General features: G+C 50.7%; 1 protein-coding gene across 2 annotated transcripts in view; it reads right to left on the bottom strand.

Moving 5' to 3' along the window:
- Positions 1-1238: 1238 nt before the first annotated feature.
- Positions 1239-26437, bottom strand: part of LMCD1 (LIM and cysteine rich domains 1) — a 66466-nt gene continuing 41267 nt past the window's right edge. For both annotated transcript variants that reach the window (XM_073591510.1, XM_073591509.1), the window contains 4 exons: positions 20318-20573; positions 18800-19102; positions 11974-12189; positions 1239-10002 (listed from right to left, as the gene is read on the bottom strand). In XM_073591510.1, the coding sequence (XP_073447611.1) occupies positions 9841-10002; positions 11974-12189; positions 18800-19102; positions 20318-20573 (937 nt within the window). In that variant the 3' untranslated portion in view covers positions 1239-9840. The remainder of the gene's footprint in view (positions 10003-11973; positions 12190-18799; positions 19103-20317; positions 20574-26437) is intronic.

The following is a 26437-nucleotide window of genomic DNA, read 5'->3' on the forward strand; positions in this document are numbered from 1 at the left end:
TTTTCTGAGGATTTTCCGTTGGATTTGCTCTCTGCCGCCCCCCGGAGGCGGGTTCTGCACACAATTGTGACGTCTCATTCATAACACCCCAGCAATGAAGAAGCCGCTCTCCGTTTATTGGTACTTCCCGGTATGAAGTCTGTTCCCCGGCTCCTCCCCCCACTAACGCGTTTCATGTCAAGAGCTTACTCAGAGTCAGAGGGCCTGTGGGCAGAGGCCTGATTGCTGCTGTATTGTATATTAGAGGGTTAAAGTGCGGTTATTCGGGGGTTAACTTGTGCTGTGATGTCACTTCCTGTGTGAAGGTGATAAAGGGGGAATCAGACCTCATAGTTATTGTTAGTGGTGGGAAGTGAATCAGGACCACACAGGTGAGATGTGATCGTGTACCGGAGCGGGGTCCTCGTACGGGACTAACTGAAGTACTGGACATTCATCGTTATTCTAAAATGAGGCATGGAACAACATAGTCCCAGCACTGTCCCACCATAGTCCCAGCACTGTCCCGACATAGTCCCAGCACAGTCCCAACATAGTCCAATCACAGTCCTACCATAGTCCCAGCACTGTCCCACCATAATCCCAGCACTGTCCCACCATAGTCCCAGCACAGTCCCGACATAGTCCCAGCACAGTCCCGACATAGTCCCAGCACTGTCCCACCATAGTCCCAGCACTGTCCCACCATAGTCCCAGCACAGTCCCGACATAGTCCCAGCACAGTCCCGACATAGTCCCAGCACAGTCCCGACATAGTCCCAGCACAGTCCCGACATAGTCCCAGCACTGTCCCACCATAGTCCCAGCACTGTCCCACCATAGTCCCAGCACAGTCCCGACATAGTCCCAGCACTGTCCCACCATAGTCCCAGCACAGTCCCGACATAGTCCCAGCACTGTCCCACCATAGTCCCAGCACAGTCCCGACATAGTCCCAGCACTGTCCCACCATAGTCCCAGCACAGTCCCGACATAGTCCCAGCACAGTCCCGACATAGTCCAATCACAGTCCTACCATAGTCCCAGCACTGTCCCACCATAGTCCCAGCACAGTCCCGACATAGTCCCAGCACAGTCCCGACATAGTCCCAGCACAGTCCCGACATAGTCCCAGCACAGCCCCGACATAGTCCCAGCACAGTCCCGACATAGTCCAATCACAGTCCCACCATAGTCCCAGCACTGTCCCACCATAGTCTCAGCACAGCCCGGTGATTCATATAATAAGGAGCGGGATCCATTGTCCACAATAACTTTATTTATAGAAGCATCGTCTGATCGATCGCCTTGTCAATAAACATATCAATACAAAAATAATTATTTCATTTTAAGGGGCGGAGACACACGAGGCAGTTCATGAGCGAAGAGTTCATCTGAGATGTTCAGGTTTAGGAAATCGGTCAGCAGACATTCGATGTAGTACGAGGAAGGTGGGGAGACATTTTCCAGCACACAGCTGACTTCCTGTCTAGTGACCCCTCCCCTGGGAGAATGCTGACCGTCCTTTCGTCTCTCGGAAATCTCTTCAAAGATGGCAGCCGACCCAAAATGACAGAACACTTTGCTGGTGCCGGTGTGTGGGATCTGTACACCCGTCTATTCTTTGTCATAAAGTCATTCAAGTTTATTTTGTCTCCCTCATTAAAGTGTCCCCAAATCTGGAATCCTTTATTTGTTAGTTTTGGGTGGAGTGGTTCGGGGTTAGGATCCCTGTCAGGACTTTATTACTGTCTGTGTCCCCCATTGGAAGATTTACTCTATATGTGTCCTGGTGGTCACCAGAACAGGAATTGAGGGGACATCACCAATGGGTACACTAGCTCTGGTGACAACAAAGAGGGAACTTCCTCCACCTTGGAGAGATTTCCTCTTACTTCCTGTTGAGTCTACAGGACAGGATGGTAGTAGTAGTAGTAATGGTGGTAGTAGTTGGTTACATTCATCAGGACTAATGTTGAAGATCGTTCAGAGAGTCACTTCTTCAGTTCTGATAGGTGTCAGAAAAGTCCCCCAACATCCATTCCCAACATCATATCCACACAGGGAACACCAACACCTTCATCCAATCACCATGGAATGTGTCAAGGAAGATGTCGATTGTTCAAGAACAGGGTGGGAAGTTTGCAAGTCTCGGAGCCTCCCCGTTCTATTTTCATCATCCAATCCATGGTATCAGGAAGTTTGTATAGGTGTTAATTCTTCCATTCCCATGGCTGAAGCTGTGAATCGTTGTCAGTTTGCTGGAGTAGAGATGTTAAAGTGACGGAACAGGGAGCTTCCCCAACTTTCACACCTCCTGTCCCGTTCTTGGACATTCAACATCTGCCTGAACACATTACAACTGAAGAAGGGACTTGGAGAAACTATGAAACGTCTTGAACATTAAAGGATAAGTCCAGTTAGATGTAATCAACTACTATTAGATATACCATGACCTGGATCTATGAGACCATCTACTACTAGATATACCATGACCTGGATCGATGAGACCAACTACTACTAGATCCACCATGACCTGGATCCATGAGACCAACTGCTACTAGATCTACCATGACCTGAATCCATGAGACCAACTACTACTAGATCTACCATGACCTGAATCCATGAGACCAACTACTACTAAACTACTACTAGATCTACCATGACCTGAATCCATGAGACCAACTACTACTAGATACACCATGACCTGGATCCATGAGACCAACTACTACTAGATACACCATGACCTGGATCCATGAGACCAACTACTACTAGATACACCATGACCTGGATCCATGAGACCAACTACTACTAGATACACCATGACCTGGATCCATGAGAATAACTACTACTAGATCCACCATGACCTAGATCCATGAGACCAACTACTACTAGATCTATCATGACCTGAATCCATGAGACCAACTACTACTAGATCCACCATGACCTGAATTCATGAGACCATCTACTACTAGATCTACCATGACCTGGATCCATGAGACCAACTACTACAAGATCTATCATGACCTGGATCCATGAGACCAACTACTACTAGATCTACCATGGCCTGGATCCATGAGACCAACTACTACTAGATCTACCATGACCTGGATCCATGAGACCAACTACTACTAGATACACCATGACCTGGATCCATGAGACCAACTACTACTAGATACACCATGACCTGGATCCATGAGACCAACTACTACTAGATATACCATGACCTGGATCCAAGAGAATATCAGGACAGGAAGTGAAAGGAAATCTGTACAGTACAACAAAGATGAAGAAAAAACTGACAGAGTTTATAACCTGTCCCAACTCCATCCAAAATTAAGAAGGGTTTGGATTTGGATATGCAGTAACTTAGGTCCAAATTTCCAGAGTATTCTCTCTTCTTATGACAGTCATAAATGTGAAAACAAAGGAAATGTTTGACACAAAATCAAACCATCGGTCTATAGAGAGAGTTATTCTCCATCGACATTCATGGGTCAAAAGTTGATAAAGAAATGGATTTTGAGATGGTAGATGTGAAGATGTGGGCCTTGATTGGGGGTTTTATTGCACTGATACACTATATACACATATTATAGACAGTCAGAAAATACAATAAATATCAGACTTCTTAGTATTCCAGTAATATGGAAATAAATCACCGCAGACCACAGCCTGGCAAGGACCATATTGTACTAAAGCATGCTGGGTAAGCAAGAAAAGCGAATTCATCTCCTTTTATATACTCAGATACGTTCCTAGAGATATTCCTATTCTCCGAATTATCCGCCATCCTTCTTTATATTAAAGTCGGTGTCAACCGAATCACTAAAATCTCATCATATCCTTTCCATAGTAATGCCATTTAAAAGTAGTTTGTGAATCTTTTTAAATCTAAAGCTTTCCTTAAAATAATCCCTAGTGATCCCGCCATGGAGGCCCTTGTTCAGGCACTTCCTGTATAGGGTGACAACACTTTTTACCTGTCTCACAAATGTGCTCCTACGTTGTCACCCTGTCGCAAGGCCCTTAGAGACAGGTGACCAGCAGTGGGAGCAGGGTTGGGACAAGGGGTGGGCAGGAGGGGGGGCCGCCCTGGGCGCAATGGTTTATTGAAAGGATGAGGATGCCCTAACCCTAAGGTAAGGGAGGGGGCCGCGGTTTGGCATCTTTGCCCTTGGCGCTGGATGACCTTGTCCCGGCACTGAGTGGGAGGATACAAAAAAAGATTTTTAAAAAGTCGGAAACATTAATTCATAGAAAACAGTCTGTTAATGGACAATTTTACAGCAAACTAAAGTCATCCAGTTGGGTTTACATCTATTTTAACTTTTGTTTTTTCTTTTTGAATTTATCAGGCACTTTGTGGTGTTCATACCTCTGGCCTGTAGATGGCGCTGTTTACAGCTATTACATGTTTGGTGCTTTCTATACTCTGTACAAGTTAGTTCCAGTTCCTGTTTTATGGATGCCTGAACTGGTTATCTATAACTGCCCAGGACACACATTTCCATAGGTGGCCTTCAACTGAGGCACCACCACAGACGGTGACACATGGCAGGCCAACGCTGGGGGTTGTGGGCACATTATTGGTCCATTGATGGTAAGAATGTGACAGTTTCCTTTCCTCTGAGAAGATGAGACACAAAGTAGAGAAGGTATACAGAAAGTGCAAAAGTCAAAAGCTGCATCAGAATCATCAGACACGGCGGGAGCCACTCAGCGTAGTGCAGAGTTCATCCATGTGCAGTGACCCCCAGGGGGAGCAATTCTCCAGAATGTGGTCAGAATCCTGAACCCTGTGCAGATATCTCTACAGAGCCTCCAGTATGAAATGTCGGAGAGCTGCTGGTGTGTTCCTAAAACTAAAGGCCAGGAATCCACTCATCCACAGATCTCCAGTTTTCAAAGAAAAAAATTTCCCTGGAATTTTGAAAAGACAATTTTTGGAGTGTAAGCTCTCAGGACCAGGCAACACCCCGACCTCTCTTGTATTAAATTGTATTGTAACTCTACTGTCTCTGTTAATATTGTAAAGTGCTGAGTAAACTGTTGGCGCTCTATAAATCCTGATCCTGTCCATCGCTGTTCCTTGAAGACCCACCAATCTGCCACTGCTTCTCTTTTGGGTTGAATTATGGTTAGCGCCATTCAGCCCACTTCCTGTGAGCCCAGGTTCTCCTGGGGTGGACCCTGAGACTTTACATGACTAACTCTTTCCAGAAGACCCCAGGGGAAGGGAAGATAAAAAAAGTGATTTGGGGGGGGGGATTTGCTTTAGTATGTTCCACAGTATATACAGGGGGAGGCGCTAACCCCCCATTATTAATGTCTAGTGCTGAACATGACGTCTTTTTAGTCACTTTAGTGAGGTGCCTCCCTTATACCAGAGTGACCCTAAAAAAAGGAGGAGAATCCTGTATGTAAAAGGCAGTAAGGGGGGCACTCCAATGGTTTTAGAGTCCAGAGTGATCCTCTATTAGATAACAAATAGGAAAAGAGAGCCAACAAACTTCTGGGGTTCACACCCTCCCCCTTATCGGGGATTTTATTTTGTGTAGCTTCAAAAACTCCCGGATCTGTGGGGATCAGAAAATTACAAATACGACATTCAAAAATAACTGCAGCAATAAGCCCAGGGGGGAGGGGTGAACCCCAGAAACATGTTGGGTCTCTATTGTTTGAAAAGACCCACCTGGACTGTCACTCCTTTGGTGGGGGGCCGTTAATGCTTCTACATATCTTAAAATAATCCAGTACAGCAAGATTCGTCATGCATATGGCTGAGTCTGCAACCCCCTCTTATGCTTCAGTGTTTGTAAGGGGACCTGGGTGCTTCCACCAATTCAGGGGCATTTTCTACTCCTGCTGACCACAGATTAGCCCCCCCTAAGGTCTGAAGAACAGTAAACTGGTCCTTTCTTTAAATTGGAGGACCCCGGCATTAGATTATATTTTCAGGATCAGTAAGTGATGAGAATTAGATGATGGGATGTCTCTCTGCACAACATCAATACTGAGATGAAAATGAGAACTATCCAGCAGGTAGGATGTTCACCCCAAAAGTGATACATTATCTACAGGTGGATCCTGGTGGGCAGCCCCATGGCTTCTTCTAAATGGTTTAAGTACTTAAGTTCCTATCATGACTCTGCTCCTAAACGGTTTGGAAGCCAGCAGGTGGGCTTCCTCCAGGGCTGTGGAGTATATATTAGGGCGTGTTACAAGGTGGACTATAGATTAGGGTGGAATATAGATTGGGGTGGAGTATGGATTGGGGTGTGTTACAAGGTGGACTATAGATTAGGGTGGAATATAGATTGGGGTGGAGCTTAGATTGGGGTGGAGCATAGATTGGGGTGGAGCAAAGATTGGGGTAGAGTATGGATTGGGGTGGAGCATAGATTTGGGTGGAGCATGGATTGGGGTGGAGCGTGGATTGGGGTGGAACATAGATTGGGGTGGAACATAGATTGGGGTGGAGCATGGATTGGGGTGGAACATAGATTGGGGTGGAGCATGGATTGGGGTGGAACATAGATTGGGGTGGAGTATGGATTGGGGTGGAGCATAGATTGGGGTGGAGTATGGATTGGGGTGGAATATGGATTGGGGTGGAGCATGGATTGGGTTGGAACATAGATTGGGGTGGAGCATAGATTTGGGTGGAGCATAGATTTGGGTGGAGCATGGATTGGGTTGGAACATAGATTGGGGTGGAGCATGGATTGGGGTGGAGCATAGATTTGGGTGGAGCATAGATTTGGGTGGAGCATGGATTGGGTTGGAACATAGATTGGGGTGGAGCATGGATTGGGGTGGAGCATAGATTTGGGTGGAGCATGGATTGGGGTGGAGCATAGATTGGGGTGGAGCATGGTGTGACAGACCTAGCCGGGAGAGAGGCTTTTGTAGGGGACTGAATGCCAGCCTCCTGCAAACCAATGTTCTATTATGTTTGTCTGCCTTGGATCACAGGATGTGTATTGCATTGGAGGGAGGGGGGATTCTTCCAACAGCTCTCCCTGCTAACACTGTGTACTGATGAGACATTAAACACACCTGACCTGTGTGTCCATTGTCATTGGACAGTTTAACCCGCCCTCTTTTCCAAGGGTGGGGGGGAAAGAGTCTCTGAGTTATTTTATCTGTTGTGTCCATGTGTTATAATAAAGGAGTTGATTCCTGCTTGGAACCTGAAGACAGAGCCGTGTCTCGTTTTTGGGGTGGATTATTTGTATGGGTTTCTTGTTCGGCTGATTGGAGTGTTCGGTAGCTGCCTTTGTGTTCGGGAATGGAATGTCCTAAACGACTTTAACCCCTTTCATACTCGGGGTGTCGTTACACATGGATTGGGGTGGAGCATGGATTGGGGTGGAGCATAGATTTGGGTGGAGTATGGATTGGGGTGGAGCATAGATTTGGGTGGAGCATAGATTGGGGTGGAGCATGGATTGGTGTGGAGCATAGATTTGGGTGGAGTATGGATTGGGGTGGAGCATGGATTGGGGTGGAGCATAGATTGGGGTGGAGCATAGATCTGGGTGGAGTATCGATTGGGTTGGAGCATGGATTGGGGTGGAGCATAGATTGGGGTGGAGCATGGATTGGGGTGGAGCATAGATTGGGGTGGAGCATAGATCTGGGTGGAGTATCGATTGGGTTGGAGCATGGATTGGGGTGGAGCATAGATTGGGGTGGAGCATGGATTGGGGTGGAGCATAGATTGGGGTGGAGCATAGATTGGGGTGGAGCATGGATTGGGGTGGAGCATAGATTTGGGTGGAGCATGGATTGGGTTGGAACATAGATTGGGGTGGAGCATGGATTGGGGTGGAGCATAGATTTGGGTGGAGCATAGATTTGGGTGGAGCATGGATTGGGTTGGAACATAGATTGGGGTGGAGCATGGATTGGGTTGGAACATAGATTGGGGTGGAGCATGGATTGGGGTGGAGCATAGATTTGGGTGGAGCATGGATTGGGGTGGAGCATAGATTGGGGTGGAGCATAGATTGGGGTGGAGCATAGATTGGGGTGGAGCATGGATTGGGGTGGAGCATAGATTGGGGTGGAGCATGGATTGGGGTGGAGCATGGATTGGGGTGGAGCATGGATTGGGTTGGAACATAGATTAGGGTGGAGCATGGATTGGGGTGGAGCATGGATTGGGGTGGAGCATAGATTGGGGTGGAGCATGGATTGGGGTGGAGCATGGATTGGGGTGGAGCATGGATTGGGGTGGAGCATGGATTGGGGTGGAGCATAGATCTGGGTGGAGTATCGATTGGGTTGGAGCATGGATTGGGGTGGAGCATGGATTGGGGTGGAGCATAGATTGGGGTGGAGCATAGATCTGGGTGGAGTATCGATTGGGTTGGAGCATGGATTGGGGTGGAGCATAGATTGGGGTGGAGCATGGATTGGGGTGGAGCATAGATTGGGGTGGAGCATGGATTGGGGTGGAGCATGGATTGGGGTGGAGCATAGATTTGGGTGGAGCATGGATTGGGTTGGAACATAGATTGGGGTGGAGCATGGATTGGGGTGGAGCATAGATTTGGGTGGAGCATAGATTTGGGTGGAGCATGGATTGGGTTGGAACATAGATTGGGGTGGAGCATGGATTGGGGTGGAGCATAGATTTGGGTGGAGCATGGATTGGGGTGGAGCATAGATTGGGGTGGAGCATAGATTGGGGTGGAGCATGGATTGGGGTGGAGCATAGATTGGGGTGGAGCATGGATTGGGGTGGAGCATGGATTGGGGTGGAGCATGGATTGGGTTGGAACATAGATTAGGGTGGAGCATGGATTGGGGTGGAGCATGGATTGGGGTGGAGCATAGATTGGGGTGGAGCATAGATTGGGGTGGAGCATGGATTGGGGTGGAGCATGGATTGGGGTGGAGCATGGATTGGGGTGGAGCATGGATTGGGGTGGAGCATGGATTGGGTTGGAACATAGATTAAGGTGGAGCATGGATTGGGGTGGAGCATGGATTGGGGTGGAGCATGGATTGGGTTGGAACATAGATTAGGGTGGAGCATGGATTGGGGTGGAGCATGGATTGGGTTGGAACATAGATTAGGGTGGAGCATGGATTGGGGTGGAGCATGGATTGGGGTGGAGCATAGATTGGGGTGGAGCATGGATTGGGGTGGAGCATGGATTGGGGTGGAGCATAGATTGGGGTGGAGCATAGATTGGGGTGGAGCATAGATTGGGGTGGAGCATGGATTGGGTTGGAGCATGGATTGGGGTGGAGCATGGATTTGGGTGGAGCATAGATTGGGGTGGAGCATGGATTGGGGTGGAGCATGGACTGGGGTGGAGCATGGATTGGGGTGGAGCATGGATTGGGGTGGAGCATGGATTGGGGTGGAGCATAGATTGGGGTGGAGCATGGATTGGGTTGGAGCATAGATTGGGTTGGAGCATGGATTGGGGTGGAGCATGGATTGGGGTGGAGCATGGATTGGGGTGGAGCATGGATTGGGGTGGAGCATGGATTGGGGTGGAGCATAGATTGGGGTGGAGCATGGATTGGGGTGGAGCATGGATTGGGTTGGAGCATGGATTGGGGTGGAGCATGGATTGGGTTGGAGCATGGATTGGGGTGGAGCATGGATTGGGGTGGAGCATGGATTGGGTTGGAGCATGGATTGGGGTGGAGCATAGATTGGGGCGGAGCATGGATTGGGGCGGAGCATGGATTGGGGTGGAGCATAGATTGGGGTGGAGCATGGATTGGGGTGGAGCATAGATTCTGACCTCCCTATATATCTATGGACACTTTAGGGATCACTGCACATGGCTGCTCTCTGCGTCCCGCACACTGATGATCTCATTGCTCTTTGGTCTAATGGGTGGCTTTGTCCTTGCTGCAGGCGACACACATGGGTTGGCCCCGGATTGGCACGTAGGGGCGCTCAGTCAGTATTTGCTCACAGACCAGGCAGGAAAAATGTTCTTTGTGCCAAAACTTGCCATCGAGCTGCCGGTAGTCTTCTGAGAATATAATCTGAAGGGTAAAAGAGACCAGAAAGACATCAGTAATGGATACACAATTCTCTTCTATGCTTTATCTGTATTGGACTCTTCACATGGAGCCAAGTGGTGGTAGGTCACCTGACTTCAATGGTCTGAATGTATGTTGTGTACACTGAGGGGCTGGGAGACAGAGCACCATGTCATACATGTGATAAAATAATCCAATGAGAGGGGGAGGTGAAGTGCTGGATGCAGATGGTGAGAAGGAGCCATTGGTTGAGCCTGATGGCCTAGGTTTGGCAGCTTTCCACAAAGCGGGGAACCCCAGAGAAATGGGGGCCACCTAACCTGAAAAATCCCAGCATAAAAATGTCAAAAAGTTCAAACAATTGTCTCAAGAGGGTCATGTCCTTTAATGACAAAAGGGAAACAAAGGCATCCAGCATGTTTCAGAGTCTAACCATCCCCCTTCACGAGGCCTTCCACTGGATTCAAAGTTCCTTCATAGAAGTTTTATTTCCTGCAGGAGAACCCGGAAAGTTCCCGGAATGAGAGACAACGTCATTATTGGGACAATCACATTTAAAGCCCTGATGAAGGGAGTTGTTGGCCCTGAACCGCGTTGGGTTCCATTTGTTTCTCTATTGGTACTCCTGTTACTATTACATGACTGGCAGTTATTTGACAAAGTGACATTCTTCACCCCGACTGAACCGAAAACATGACAAGCGCTGAGGAAATACTAAATTCTCACTTTCGGTGTTTTCACCTATTTTGTGCCTTTAAAGCGGAACCTTCAGTCATTTTTCATCTTTCCATCTATTAAATCTTCTTCTTCTTCTTGTTTTATCTTTGGAGAGTAAAACATTTTTTTTTCTGCCAGTAAATCCCTTATACTTCCTGTTTCCTGTCTGGTCATTGGCCGAGGCTTATGACATCATACACAGCTCTTTCTCTCGTGAGAGTTTGCCAGGAAGGGAGGGGGAATGAACCATAAGAGGGCCAATGAGAGCTCCAGAGCTGGGGGTGTGCCTCTGTGTAAATCCAGGAAGTGAACAGGCAGCAGCTTTAGCTGCCCACAGTTAAAATGGCTGCAGCCAGACTCAGTGGTGGGAGATTTCTGCAGCATAGTTGGCAAGTACAGAATCCCAGTATATATAAAATAATATGTAAAGTGGTCGGAGGGAAGCTTCAGAATGGCAAAGATGTTTTTATTACAAATTATGTGAGAAGACTGCATTTCCTCATTAAGTTTGCTAAAAAAATTGACCAGTTACTTTCCCACCCCCTCCCTGCAGGTCACAGCCCTCTCCAATGGAAGTGTTTGATGGCTGTCTGTGCTGGCCCAGCTCCTCCACCCTTCCCCTCACCTTCCTGCTGGAAGGAATAACGGGGGTCACTTGAGTCTGCTGAGATCACAATGTACAGAGCTGATGTGAGTGGCTCTGTACATCGGAAAGCCCTTCCCCTCACAATGCAGGAAAGAAGAATAAATCAATCAGTCATGTGATCAAGTCTTTCACTTCCCATCCCCCATCTGATCTCCAGTCTCTGGTGACCCGTATATTAACCCCTCACCTCCCCGGTCTCATTGATTTGTATGAAGTTAACCCCTTCAGTGACAGCATGTCTCTTCAAAAATAAGATCAGCTCGGGGTGTGGACTTTGTGAAAAGAGATCGTTTTTCGGGGGTGGGGACTTACCGGAACTTTTATTCGATTCGTTTTAGAACAGAAAGTTCGGGAAACGGATGTTTTGTTTAAATTTCCTTTATATAGAAAAACTTCAGCGGTTATTAAATACCACCAAAAAAAAATGTTGTACCAACAATGGTATGAAATCATTTGGGGGAAGTTTATATTGACAGAGTAATTGTCAGTCAAAGTATCACAGCACTGAAATCTGAAACATGAGCTGACAATGAAGGGAAATGACTGTTTATATAAATGTATTGTTGTCGGGGGATGGTAAATAGCGCTCGTCTTGTGGTAGCTCCACCTACCTCATCACAGCCGGCGCAGCGTGGTCGCTCACTCTCACAGTAGTGCCGCCCACACCAGAGGCGATCGTTCTTCCAGAAATGGATGAGGTTCACCAGGGGCTCTCTGCAATGGGAGCAGATGAAGCAGGCCGGGTGCCATTGTTTCTTTGTGCCGGCACGGTCAGAACGGACAGCCGGAGCGTCTCCGGGCAACAACTGCTGACACAACTCACAGAGCTGGGAGACAGAAGAAACAAAGAGAGCAGTCAGAGCAGTCTGGGGGCCCGGGGGTTCGGGTGATCTGGGGGCCCGGGGGTTCGGGTGATCTGGGGGCCCGGGGGTTCGGGTGATCTGGGGGCCCGGGGGTTCGGGTAATCTGGGGGCCCGGGGGTTCGGGTAATCTGGGGGCCCGGGGGTTCAAGTGATCTGGGGGCCCGAGGGTTCAGGTAATCTGGGGGCCCGAGGGTTCAGGTAATCTGGGGGCCCGAGGGTTCAGGTAATCTGGGGGCCCGAGGGTTCAGGTAATCTGGGGGCCCGAGGGTTCAGGTGATCTGGGGGCCCGAGGGTTCAGGTGATCTGGGGGCCCGGGGGTTCGGGTAATCTGGGGGCCCGGGGGTTCGGGTAATCTGGGGGCCCGGGGGTTCGGGTAATCTGGGGGCCCGGGGGTTCGGGTAATCTGGGGGCCCGGGTGTTCGGGTAATCTGGGGGCCCGGGTGTTCGGGTAATCTGGGGGCCCGGGTGTTCGGGTAATCTGGGGGCCTGGGTGTTCGGGTAATCTGGGGGTCTGGGGAGTTCAGGTAATCTGGGGGTTTGGGGAATCTGGGGGCCCAGGGTTTGGGTGATCTGGGGGCCAGGGGGTTTTGGTCATCTGGGGGCTTTGGCGGATTTGGGGCCAGGTGATCTGGGAGCCTGGGGGTTCAGGTAATCTGGGGGTTTGGGGGATCTGGGGGTCAGGTTATCTGGGGGCATGGGGGGGTTTCAAGTGACCTGGGGGCCTGGGGGTCAGGTTATCTGGGGTTCGAGTGATCTGGGGGTTAAGGTAATCTGGGGCCTGGGGGGTCAGGTAAACAAGGGGGCACAGGGGTTTCAAGTGATCTGGGGGTCAGGTGATCTGAGGGTTTGAGTGATCTGGGGGCCCGGGTGCTCTGGGGGGCCATGGGTCTGGGTGAACTGGGGGCCCGGGGGTTGGGTGATCTGAGGGTTTGAGTGATCTGGGGGCCCGGGTGCTCTGGGGGGCCATGGGTCTGGGTGAACTGGGGGCCGGGGGGTTGGGTGATCTGGGGGTTAATATGATCTGGGGACTTTGGGGGATTTGGGGCCTGGTGATCTGGGGACCCAGGGGTCAGGTGATCTGGGGGCCAGGGGGTTCGGGGGATCTGGGGGCATGGGGGTTCAAGTGATTTGGAGGCCTGGGGATCCAGGTGATCTGGGGGTTCAGGTAATCTGGGGGCCTGGGGGTTCGGGGGATCTGGGGGCCGGGGGGGTCAGGTGATCTGGGGGCCTGGGGTTTGGGTAATCTGGGGCCCTGGGGTTCAGGTGATCGGGGGTTCAGGTAATCTGGGGGTCCAGGGGTTCGGGGGATCTGGGGTTCGAGTGATCTGGGGGCCCGGGAGTTCGGGTGATCTGGGGGTCCGGAGGGTTCAGGTAATCTGGGGGCCTGGGGGTTCAGGGGATCTGGGGGCCTGGGGGTTCAAGTGATCTGGGGGTTTGGGGGATCTGGGGCCTGGGGTTTGGGGGATCTGGGGTTTGGGTGATCTGGGGGCCCTGGGGTTTGGGTGATCTGGGGGCCCGGGGGTTTGGGTGATCTGGGGGTTAGTATGATCTGGGGGCTTTGGGGCCTGGGGGGTCAGGTGATCTGGGGACCCGGGTGATATGGGGACCTGGGGGATCAGGTAATCTGGGGGTCCGGGGGTTCAGGTGATCCGGGGGCCTGGGGCCCTGGGGTTTTGGGTGATCTGGGGGTTAGTATGATCTGGGGGCTTTGGGTGATTTGGGGCACTGGGGGTATGGCTGATCTGGGGGTTCTTATGATCTGGGGGCCCAGGGGGTTTGGGTGATCTGTGGGCTGGGGGGGTTCGGGTGATCTAGGGGTTCAAATGGTCTGGGGGCATGGGGGGGTTCAAGTGATCTGGGGGCCTGGGGGTTCAAGTGATCTGGGGGCCTGGGGGTTCGGGTGATCTGGGGGTTAATATGATCCAGGTGATCTGGGGGCCCGGGTTTTCAGGTGATCTGGGGGCCTTGGGGGTTCAGGTAATCTGGGGTAGAGGGGTTCGGGGGATCTTGGGCATGGGGGTGGGGTGATCTGGGGGCCCGGTCTTGGTGATCTGGGGGCCCGGGGGGTCTGGGTGATCTGGGGGTTAGTATGTGTCACAGACCTAGCCGGGACAGAGGCTGTTGGAGAGGACTGTATGCAAGCCTGTTGCCTTTTGATTATGGGCCCTGGATTTTCAATGGATTCATTCTGTTGGGACACATCCTGTGAGGAGATGCTGGTGTCATCAACCTGTGTTTATGTTAATTGAATGAGCTATGTTGTGGAAAATGTTATATTAATGTGTTGTCATAAATCTCCCAGTGTGTCTGATCAACCACAGCCCGTTCTAAAGAGCTGACTGGGGCAGATCGATGCTGGCTGAGACCTGTTAGGTAATGGAAAACTTCCTGATGTTTGGAGAGAAGTGTTTGCGGAGAGAGGACATGTCCGCCAGCAAAGGGCCCCTGTGCAATGCACAGAACGATCGTCTGGTGGGGATGCGTTCACTCTGCAAAGACATTATCGGTTTAGAGGTGTTTTGCTCTTGTCACCCCTGGTGTGCCTGATCAACATGTTTGGGGTGACATGATGTACATCTGCAGATAATCTCCCACCCACGAGGAACTTTAGTCATCGTCATTTAGTATATTGTATCATGTCCTGTAGTCATTGTTCATTGGTTGTTTTGTGTTCTGTTGTTAAATCCTTATATGGTCACTTACATCCTGTGAGGTCACACCCTGTGAAGGAAACGATTGGCTGTTGGGGCCAGGGCTTCCTGTTTGTGATTGCTTTTGTGGTCTTTTGAATAAAGGAGGCAGACAGAGCTGTAAAGGGGAGTCTTGCTGAGATGAGAATGTAAGAACCATGTGTTTTGTCTTGTTGGATGGCTGGGGCACACACCAGAGGATGGATACGATCAAAAGGTGAGATGCATTTATATCATTAGACGAAATTGTTATTATGATTAGAAACAGGAGATTTGGCTATGTGCTTTGCGTACAACCAAATTTCGCTAACAGCTAATGACAATGTCCTCTATACAATGTAGGAGACGGGACGACTGCTATTGTGTTGATATAACTGTGCGAAGCTCGGTGACCACAAGTCTGGGCGAAAGGTCATGTCTCAGTCACCTAGGCTGTATAAAGGATTAGATAATTAGCTCATGTTAATTAGGTTACATTTGTATTGTTAGAGTAATCTTCTCCTGTGTATATAAGATTGTATTCTGGTTCTGAATAAAGTCAGTTCATGGTAGCAACAAGCAAGTGTCACCTTGTTTGTGCTCAGAGAGGTTGGGATATCTGTATACAGACTGGGAGGAAGTGGTATATGACGGAAGCACTCAAGCGGAGTGTGGGACGTTCCGTGACAGTATGATCTGGGGGCTTTGGGGGATTTGGGGCCTGGGGGTCAGGTGATCCTGTGGCCCGGGGGTTCAGGTAATCTGGAGGCCTGGGGGTCAGGGGACACGGGGGTTCAAGTGATCTGGGGGCCTGGGGGTCAGGTGATCTGGGGGTTTGAGTGATCTGGGGGTTTGGGTGATCTGGGGGCCGGGTGATCTGGGGGCCTTGGGGGTTCAGGTAATCTGGGGGTCCAGGGGTTCGAGTGATTTGGGGGCCTGGGGGTTTGGGTGAGCTGGGGCACCGGGGTATGGGTGATCTGGGGGCCTGTGGGTTTGGGTGATCTGGGGGTTCTTATAATCTGGGGGCTCGGGGGTTTGGGTGATCTGGGGGTTCAAATGATCTGGGGCCTGGGGGTTTGGGTGACCTGGGGGTTCGGGTGATCCGGGGGCCCGGGGGACTGGGTGATCTGGGGGCTCAGGGGTTTGGGGCCCAGGGATATGGATGATATGGGGGCCGGGGGGGTCCGGGTGATCTGGGAGCCTACGGGTTCGGGTGATCTGGGGGTCTGGGTGATCGGGGGTTCAAGTGATCTGGGGGCCCGGGGGTTCAGGTGATCTGGGGGCCCTGGGTTTTGGGTGATCTGGGGGCTCGGGGGTTTGGGTGATCTGGGGGTTAGTATGATCTGGGGGCTTTGGGGCCTGGGGGGGTCAGGTGATCTGGGGACCCGGGTGATATGGGGACCTGGGGGGATCAGGTAATCTGGGGGTCCGGGGGTTCAGGTGATCCGGGGGCCTGGGGCCCTGGGGTTTTGGGTGATCTGGGGGTTAGTATGATCTGGGGGCTTTGGGTGATTTGGGGCACTGGGGGTATGGCTGATCTGTGGGCTGGGGGGTTTGGGTGATCTAGGGGTTGAAATGATCTGGGGGCCTGGGGGTTTGGGTGACCTAGAGGTTTGTGTGATCTGGGGGCCAGGGGGTTCAGGTGATCTGTGGGCCCGGGTGATCTAGGGGCCTGGGGACTGGGTGATCTGGGGGCCCAGAGGTCTGGGTGATCTGGGGGCCCAGAGGTCTGGGTGATCTGAGGGCCTGGGGGGATCAGGTAATCTGGGGCCTGGGGGATCAGGTAATCTGGGGGCTGGGGTGTCAGGTGATCTGGGGGCGCTGGGGTTCAAGGGATCTGGGGCACGGGGGTTAAGATAATCTGGGGGCCCGGGGGTCTGGGTGATCTGGGGCCTGGGGGGTCTGTGTGATCTGAGGGTCTGGGGGCCAGGGGGTTTGGGTGATCTGGGGATTAGTATGATCTGGGGGATTTGGGGCCCGGGGTTAGGTGATCTGGGGGCCTGGGGGTTAGGTGATCTGGGGGCCCGGGGGTTCAAGTAATCTGGGGGTCAGGTGATCTGGGGGCATGGGGGGGTTCAAGCGATCTGGGGGCCTGGGGGTCAGGTGATCTGGGGGTTCAAGTCATCTGGGGGCCTGGGGGCCCAGGTGATCTGGGGGCCCGGGTGATCTGGGGGCCGGGGGTCTGAGTGATCTGGGGGTTAATATGATCTGGGAGCATTGTGGCCCTGTGATCTGGGGGCCCAGGGGTCAGGTGATCTGGGGGCCTGGGGGTTTGGGGGATCTTGGGGTTAGGTGACCTGGAGGCATGGGGGGGGGGTTCAAGTGATCTGGGGGCCCAGGGATCCGGGTGATCTGGGGGTTCAGGTAATCTGGGGCCTGGGGGTTTGGGGGATCTGGGGGCCTGGGGGGGTCAGATGATCTGGGGGCATGGGGGTTCAAGTGATTTGAGGGCCTGGAGGTTCGGGTGATCTGGGGGCCTTGGGGGTTCAGGTAATCTGGGGTAGGGGGGTTCGGGGGATCTTGGGCATGGGTGTTTGGGTGATCTGGGGGTCCGGGGGTCAGGGTGATCTGGGGGCCCGGGGGTCTGGGTGATCTGGGGGCCCGGGGGTCTGGGTGATCTGGGGGCCAGGGGGTTTGGGTGATCTGGGGGTTAGTATGATCTGAGGGCTTTGGGGGATTTGGGGCCTGGGGGTCAGGTGATCCTGTGGCCCGGGGGTTCAGGTAATCTGGAGGCCTGGGGGTCAGGTAATCTGGGGGTCAGGTGATCTGGGGACACGGGGGTTCAAGTGATCTGGGGGCCTGGGGGTCAGGTGATCTGGGGGTTTGAGTGATCTAGGAGCCCGGGGGTTTTGTGATCTGGGGGCCTGGGGGTTCAGGTGATCTGGGGGCCTGTGGGTTTGGGTGATCTGGGGGTTCTTATAATCTGGGGGCTCGGGGGTTTGGGTGATCTGGGGGTTAAAATGATCTGGGGCCTGGGGTGTCCTGGGGGTTCGGGTGATCTGGGGGCCCGGGGGACTGAGTGATCTGGGGGCCCAGGGGTCTGGGTGATCTGGGGGCTCAGGGGTCTGGGTGATCTGGGCCCCGGGGGGTTTGGGTGATCTGGGGGCTCAGGGGTTTGGGTGATTTGGGGCCCAGGGATATGGGTGATATGGGGGACCGGGGGGTCCGGGTGATCTGGGGGTTCAGGTAATCTGGGGGCCTGGGGGATCTGGGGGTTCAAGTGATCTGGGGGCCCTGGGGTTTGGGTGATCTGGGGGCCCTGGGGTTCGGGGGATCGATGATTTTATGGAGGGTGAATGGTGGAGGATCGATGATTTTATGGAGGGTGAATGGTGGAGGATCGATGATTTTATGGCTGGTGAATGGTGGAGGATCGATGATTTTATACTAAATTTCATATTTATTTATTTGTAATGAATTCCAATTTTTGATATTTGAATTGTATTTTTTCAGACACGTATCTCATGGTGGGGCGTTTTCTATACCGATCTTCTTTTGGTATAGCGTTTTTTTCTATATTATTAGGCACTGAGCCCCGCCTCTATTTATGGGGTGAGGGGATGAGTGCCTGGTGGTAATACCGTTTAATTTGATTGGTCTGGTTTCCAGTTCTTTAATAACTGATAGCTTCAGGTGGAGTTGACCTTTAGCTTGGCTCTAGGAGTCTCCCCGGGATTGGTCGGAGCCTCTGCCCCTCCCACAGGCCATAATGGTGATGTCACTCCCAGCTGGCCCCCCCCCTTATTTTGTATTATGTAGAGTGCATTGGGTGGGGGGTGGGGGGGCGACACAAATGAGTAGGACTTTCAGAGTGTTTTTGGATGGGGGAAAACTGGTTGGTTGTCATTCTGTGGGACCTCCCCCTTCGGATGTACACAGATAGATCCATAGCTTGCTACACTTACATGATCCGTCTTCCCATTACACTCCTCGGTTCCATTTGTAGTCTTCTCTGCGTTGTGGTTTTCTTCTTCCACCTTCATGCTGCCAGGTAGCAGCACCTCCCCCACACCCATGGCATTCTCTTTATATTGTTTCACAAATGTAGCCATAGCTGGTTTCTCACCCTCAGCCAAACCTTGACAGTGGGCGGGGTCATAGTCATATGGTGGAAGCTGTCTCAACAGCTGAATGCGGCGATGATGAGCCCCCTCCGTGCCGGCCAGGGGCTGCGACTTTTTGGGGATTAGTTCCATGTAACGCATGGCCTGAGGAAAGAAGGGTTGCATCATCACCACCATCATCATCACCATGACTGTCATCATCACTATGCCCAGCATCACCATGACCATCATCACCATGGCCGTCATCATGACTATGCCTATCACCATGTCCATCATCACTACCGTCATCATCACTATGCCCATCATCACTACCGTCATCATCACTATGCCCATCATCACTACCGTCATCATCACTATGCCCATCATCACTACCGTCATCATCACTATGCCCATCATCACTACCGTCATCATCACTATGCCCATCATCACCATGTCCATCATCACTACCGTCATCATCACCATGATCATCATCACCAAGACCATAATCATCACCAGGACCGTCATTATAATCACCACTATACCTATCATCACCATGACCGCCATCATCACCACCGTCATCATCACTATGCCCATCATCACCATGACTGTCATCACCATGTCCATCCTCACCATGTCCATCCTCACCATGTCCATCCTCACCATGTCCATCCTCACCATGTCCATCCTCACCATGTCCATCCTCACCATGTCCATCCTTACCATGTCCATCCTCACCATGTCCATCCTCACCATGTCCATCATTGCCACAATCATCCTCACCAACATAGTCATCACTATGCCCATCATCATCATGACCATCATCATCAACACCTTCATCATCACTATGCCTATCATCACCATCATCACTATCATCATCATCACCAACACTGTCGTCATCACTTTGCCTATCATCACCATCATCAATACCATGAACATAATCACCATCATTATCACCATAACCGCCATCATTACTATCATCTCCATCATCGCCACCACCATCCCCATCATCATCACCTTCATCATCATAACCATCATCATCACCATAGCAACAGTTCAGCTGAGAAATCAGATCACTTTCTTCATCTCCAAAAGATATGTGACTGGTCACTATGAGCTGATACTCAACTTTTACTCCAGTATTTGTAAATCAGCCCAATATGTTCTCTCTCCTCTCCTTCCATCTTCTTTTTTCTCTCTCCCCCCCCTCTCATTCTCTCTCCTCCACTCTCTCTCCCTCTCTCTCTCTCTCTCATCCCCTCTCTTTCTCTCTCTCCTCCTCTTTCTCTCTCTCCTCCCCCTCTCCCCCTTTCTTCACCATAGACTCGATCTTCCCATACACTAGTCTCATTCTGCTCCTCCTCGTATATCGGATGTAATTACCAGTTTCTGGCTGATCCCTGGAGGGGCCCATTCATAGGTGACAGTGACAAAGGTCGGGTCTTTACGAGAGGTGATGGGGTTGGTGATGATCATGCGGTTCCTCTTGTAGACGCGGAGCCCATCGCTGCCCTTGACACGGGCGGTCAGTCCTGAGTAGGCGGTGTCAGAGAGCAACTGCCCAATCCGGTGATCTTCCTCCACTTCAGTGGACAGAGTATGTTCCTCACGTAGGCAGTGGCAGAGCTCACAGGATTTCCTATGTAACACAAAGTATAAAAGTCAGATTTGATACATGATCAGGATACAAGTTTTCCATGTACGGAGGGAGAACTTTTCAGGGTCATTGGTGGCTCCAGCATTAAACGTGATTTATCTAAAAACAAGAGGGAGTTTTGGTGGGGTCAGGGTCAGTGGTAGGGGTCAATGCTAGTGGTAGGGTCAGTGGTAGGGTAAGTGTCAGTGGTGAGGTCAGTGTCAGTGGTAGGGTCAGTGTCAATAGTGGGATCAGTGTTAGTGGTGGGGTCAGGGTCAGTGGTAGGGTCAGTGGTGGGTTCAGCGCCAGTGGTGGGAGTCAGTGCCAGTGGTAGGGTCAGTGGTAGGGGTCAATGCCAGTAGTAGGGTCAGGGTCAGTGGTAGGGTAAGTGTCAATAGTGGGGTCAGTGGTAGGGCCAGTGGTGAGGTCAGTGTCAGTGGTAGGGTCAGTGTTGGGGTCAGGGTCAATGTCAGTGTCAATGGTAATGTCAGTGTCAGTGATGGGGTCAGTGGTAGAGTCAGTGGTGGGGTCAGGGTCATTGGTAGGGTCAGTGTCAGTGGTGGGGTCAGTGTCAGTGGTAGGGTCACAAAGGGTTAATCAGGTATGTCCGCCATGAATCCAGCTCTAACCAATTCCTGCTCATTGCCGAGGTTCACTCCAACCTGAGGGCCTCATTGTCTGTGTGCCATGGGATGGTATGCAGATTGTACTGTATAATTTGGTATACAGATTGTATCCATTTGTAGACTTTGAATGTTCTACACACGCCGCAAAAAAAGTAATCATTTTAGACAGGGCGTGTGTAGAACATCCAGTCCTACTGCCGGGACCCCCCTGTCCTCGTACATGGCAGTTCAGTTCTGATGAATGATGGCTGCATTGCTGAGTACACAGAGAAGGTCCCGGCGATTGGAGCTGTGAAAAGAAAATCAGTCTGGCAATGTTTATCAAAAACATCACTCAGCCACCAATACAGAAAGATACAAAGAAACATTGTTACATTTTATATCTTTCTGTTCATTCATCTACAGTTCTACACTACAGATCAAAGAGATGAACTTCCATCTGCAGATGAAGTCAGGTAAAGCAACCTGACACCTAAAAAAAAATGTCCCTCTGTGTAACCCCTTATTAACCCTTAGTGTACTCTAATTAACACCATGTTCTCCTTCTCCGTTCAATTATAATTTTACTGCTGATTAAATGTGCTTCTATTTTATTAACTAATAATATTTAAAACATATTTTGTTTGCTTTGTTCATTAATATATTTGCACATTTCACACTGAACCCCCCCCCCCACAAAATAGAAAAAACCCTGTTTACTTTATTTGTAGATAACTTTGCTATGCTTTGTACCAGAAGTATCATTTTTGTGTCATTTTAAACAGGACAGATTATAGAATAAAATGCACACTTTTTAGGTGTGGTAACTGACAGACATAACCAAGATAGGGGCTTCTGTAGAGGACTAGGAGCAGGCCTCTTACCTACTGACTATGGTACAGGGAGAGAGCAGATCTCTAATGATGGACCATCACTTAATGGACACTGAGAACGTGGTTTGGATTACTGCACATAGGACTAATATTTATCCACAATATCTCCCAGGAAATATACAAAGACTATTCCTGGTTTGTTTGATTCTCAACTATAAATGTTAATTGAAAGAGCTGATCACATTGGCCTCTGTACAATGTAGGAGCCGGACAGTCTGCTACGGGGGTCTCCTGCTATTGTGTGAAGGTGTTCTGTGTTTATACTTATAATAATGTGTATTGTACCTTCTGAGCTTGGAGTCGGCAAGTCTGACCTGCAATGAGACCTCCAGGTGGCTAATTAACGTAATGTTTATAGTATGTCAATTGTTGTAATTATGTTTTTGGTTACAGTTTGTATTGTTAGGGTAATATGATCAGGAGGGGGGATGTCCTTGTATGGGGTATAAAAAAGTATGTGTCTGAGTTTCAATTAAAGTGTGTTCCATGTTCATACAAGCTATTGTCGGCTAGCCTTGTATACAATGCTGCTATAATATTTGATATCTTAAAGGTCCAGACTGGAGGAAGAGGAGTGTGAGAAGCGGTTCCGTTACAATAAAACTATTTATTTTTAAACTAACACTGTTCAAAAAAAGAAAAGAACGCATTTTGTTTAGTTTTGTTACGTTTGTTTGTCTAAAGATTGCTAAAATAAATTAAATTATTGTTGCCGGACAATATTCATGAGAAGAAAGCTTTGTGCTTAAAAGAACAATATATGTATACGCTGTTATCTTTAGTAATGACAAAATGATCACCAAGTAAACAAGTCCATCTCTGAAATGTAAAAATGGTGCCATAGGGGTGAACTGGTGTGAGAGGTGAAGGGGGTATAATGTAGGAGGGTATACAGTTTGCATACTGTAGGAGGGTATACAGTTTGCATACTGTAGGAGGGTATACAGATTGTATACTGTAGGAGGGTATACAGATTGTATACTGTAGGAGGGTATACAGTTTGCATACTGTAGGAGGGTATACAGATTGTATACTGTAGGTGGGTATATGGATTGTATACTGTAGGATGTATACTGTAGCTTGGTATACGGATTGTATACTGTAGGATGTATACTGTAGGTGGGTATACGGATTGTATACTGTAGGATGTATACTGTAGCTTGGTATACAGATTGTATACTGTAGGATGTATACTGTAGGTGGGTATACGGATTGTATACTGTAGGATGTATACTGTAGCTTGGTATATGGATTGTATACTGTAGGATGTATACTGTAGGATGTATACTGTAGGATGTATACTGTAGCTTGGTATATGGATTGTATACTGTAGGATGTATACTGTAGGTGGGTATACGGATTGTATGCTGTAGGATGTATACTGTAGCTTGGTATATGGATTGTATACTGTAGGATGTATACTGTAGGATGTATACGGATTGTATACTGTAGGATGTATACTGTAGCTTGGTATATGGATTGTATACTGTAGGATGTATACTGTAGCTTGGTATATGGATTGTATACTGTAGGATGTATACTGTAGCTTGGTATACGGATTGTATACTGTAGGATGTATACTGTAGGTGGGTATACGGATTGTATACTGTAGGATGTATACTGTAGCTTGGTATACAGATTGTATACTGTAGGATGTATACTGTAGGTGGGTATATGGATTGTATACTGTAGGATGTATACTGTAGGATGTATACGGATTGTATACTGTAGGATGTATACTGTAGGTGGGTATACGGATTGTATACTGTAGGATGTATACGGATTGTATACTGTAGGATGTATACTGTAGGAGGGTATACGGATTGTATACTGTAGGATGTATACGGAATGTATACGGATTGTATACTGTAGGATGTATACTGTAGGTGGGTATACGGATTGTATACTGTAGGATGTATACTGTAGCTTGGTATACGGATTGTATACTGTAGGATGTATACTGTAGGATGTATACGGATTGTATACTGTAGGATGTATACTGTAGGAGGGTATACGGATTGTATACTGTAGGATGTATACGGAATGTATATGGATTGTATACTGTAGGATGTATACTGTAGGTGGGTATACGGATTGTATACTGTAGGATGTATACTGTAGGAGGGTATACGGATTGTATACTGTAGGATGTATACTGTAGGATGTATACGGATTGTATACTGTAGGATGTATACTGTAGGTGGGTATACGGATTGTATACTGTAGGATGTATACTGTAGGATGTATACGGATTGTATACTGTAGGATGTATACTGTAGGAGGGTATACGGATTGTATACTGTAGGATGTATACTGTAGCTTGGTATACGGATTGTATACTGTAGGATGTATACTGTAGCTTGGTATACGGATTGTATACTGTAGGATGTATACTGTAGGATGTATACGGATTGTATACTGTAGGATGTATACTGTAGGAGGGTATACGGATTGTATACTGTAGGATGTATACTGTAGGAGGGTATACGGATTGTATACTGTAGGATGTATACTGTAGGAGGGTATACGGATTGTATACTGTAGGATGTATACTGTAGCTTGGTATATGGATTGTATACTGTAGGATGTATACTGTAGGAGGGTATATGGATTGTATACTGTAGGATGTATACTGTAGGTGGGTATACGGATTGTATACTGTAGGATGTATACTGTAGGAGGGTATACGGATTGTATACTGTAGGATGTATACTGTAGCTTGGTATATGGATTGTATACTCATAGCTGCCAACTGTCCCGAATTTCCCGGGACATTCCCGGGACTTGGACTTCATTCCCGGATTTGTGGCGTCCCGGGAAATGTCCCGAAAAATTCGGTTCCGGTTTTTGAAACCGCCGCCGCCGCCGCCGCCGCTAGAGGTCGGCGGCCGGCGGAGACATTGTCTCCGCCGGCCGCCATTTTGTTGGAGTTCAGGAAGACGGCTGGGGGGGGGGGGGCTAGACGAAGCTTCTGCGTCGCCGCCCACCCCCTGCCCCGCTCCGCCTCGGCCTGCCTCGGCCCGCCCCGCCTCGGCCCGCCCCGCTCCGCCTCGCCCCGCCTACCCCCCGCCCCGCTGCCAGTCTGTTATGGAAAGGGGCGGGGGTTCTAGGTGGGGGGTGAGCGCGCGCACCGCTGTGGGACACCTGATGTGAGTGGGGGGGGCACTGGGGACACCTGATGTGAGGGGGGGACACCTGATGTGAGGGGGGGGGCACTGGGGACACCTGATGTGAGTGGGGGGGCACTGGGGACACCTGATGTGAGGGGGGGGGCATTGGGGACACCTGATGTGAGTGGGGGGGGCACTGGGGACACCTGATGTGAGTGGGGGACACCTGATGTGAGTGGGGGACACCTGATGTGAGTGGGGGGGGCACTGGGGACACCTGATGTGAGTGGGGGACACCTGATGTGAGTGGGGGACACCTGATGTGAGTGGGGGGGGCACTGGGGACACCTGATGTGAGTGGGGGGGCACTGGGGACACCTGATGTGAGTGGGGGGGCACTGGGGACACCTGATGTGAGTGGGGGGGCACTGGGGACACCTGATGTGAGTGGGGGGGCACTGGGGACACCTGATGTGAGGGGGGGGCACTGGGGACACCTGATGTGAGGGGGAGCTCCGCCGGGGACTCCTGATGTGAGGGGGGGCTCCGCCGGGGACTCCTGATGTGAGGGGGAGCTCCGCCGGGGACTCCTGATGTGAGGGGGAGCTCCGCCGGGGACTCCTGATGTGAGGGGGGGCTCCGCCGGGGACTCCTGGTGTGAGGGGGAGCTCCGCCGGGGACTCCTGATGTGAGGGGGGGCTCCGCCGGGGACTCCTGGTGTGAGGGGGGCTCCGCTGGGGACTACTGATGTGAGGGGGAGCTCCGCCGGGGACTCCTGATGTGAGGGGGAGCTCCGCCGGGGACTCCTGATGTGAGGGGGGGCTCCGCCGGGGACTCCTGGTGTGAGGGGGGCTCCGCTGGGGACTACTGATGTGAGGGGAGCTCCGCTGGGGACTTCTGATGTGAGGGGAGCTCCGCTGGGGACTTCTGATGTGAGGGGGGCTCCGCCGGGGACTCCTGGTGTGAGGGGGGCTCCGCCGGGGACTCCTGATGTGAGGGGGGCTCCGCTGGGGACTCTTGATGTGAGGGGAGCTCCGCTGGGGACTTCTGATGTGAGGGGGGCTCCGCCGGGGACTCCTGATGTGAGGGGGGGCTCCGCCGGGGACTCCTGATGTGAGGGGGGGCTCCGCCGGGGACTCCTGATGTAAGGGGGGCTCCGCCGGGGACTCCTGATGTGAGGGGGGCTCCGCCGGGGACTCCTGATGTGAGGGGGGGCTCCGCCGGGGACTCCTGGTGTGAGGGGGGCTCCGCTGGGGACT

This window comes from Aquarana catesbeiana, linkage group LG07 (assembly GCF_042186555.1).
Source record: "Aquarana catesbeiana isolate 2022-GZ linkage group LG07, ASM4218655v1, whole genome shotgun sequence".
NCBI lineage: Eukaryota > Metazoa > Chordata > Amphibia > Anura > Ranidae > Aquarana > Aquarana catesbeiana.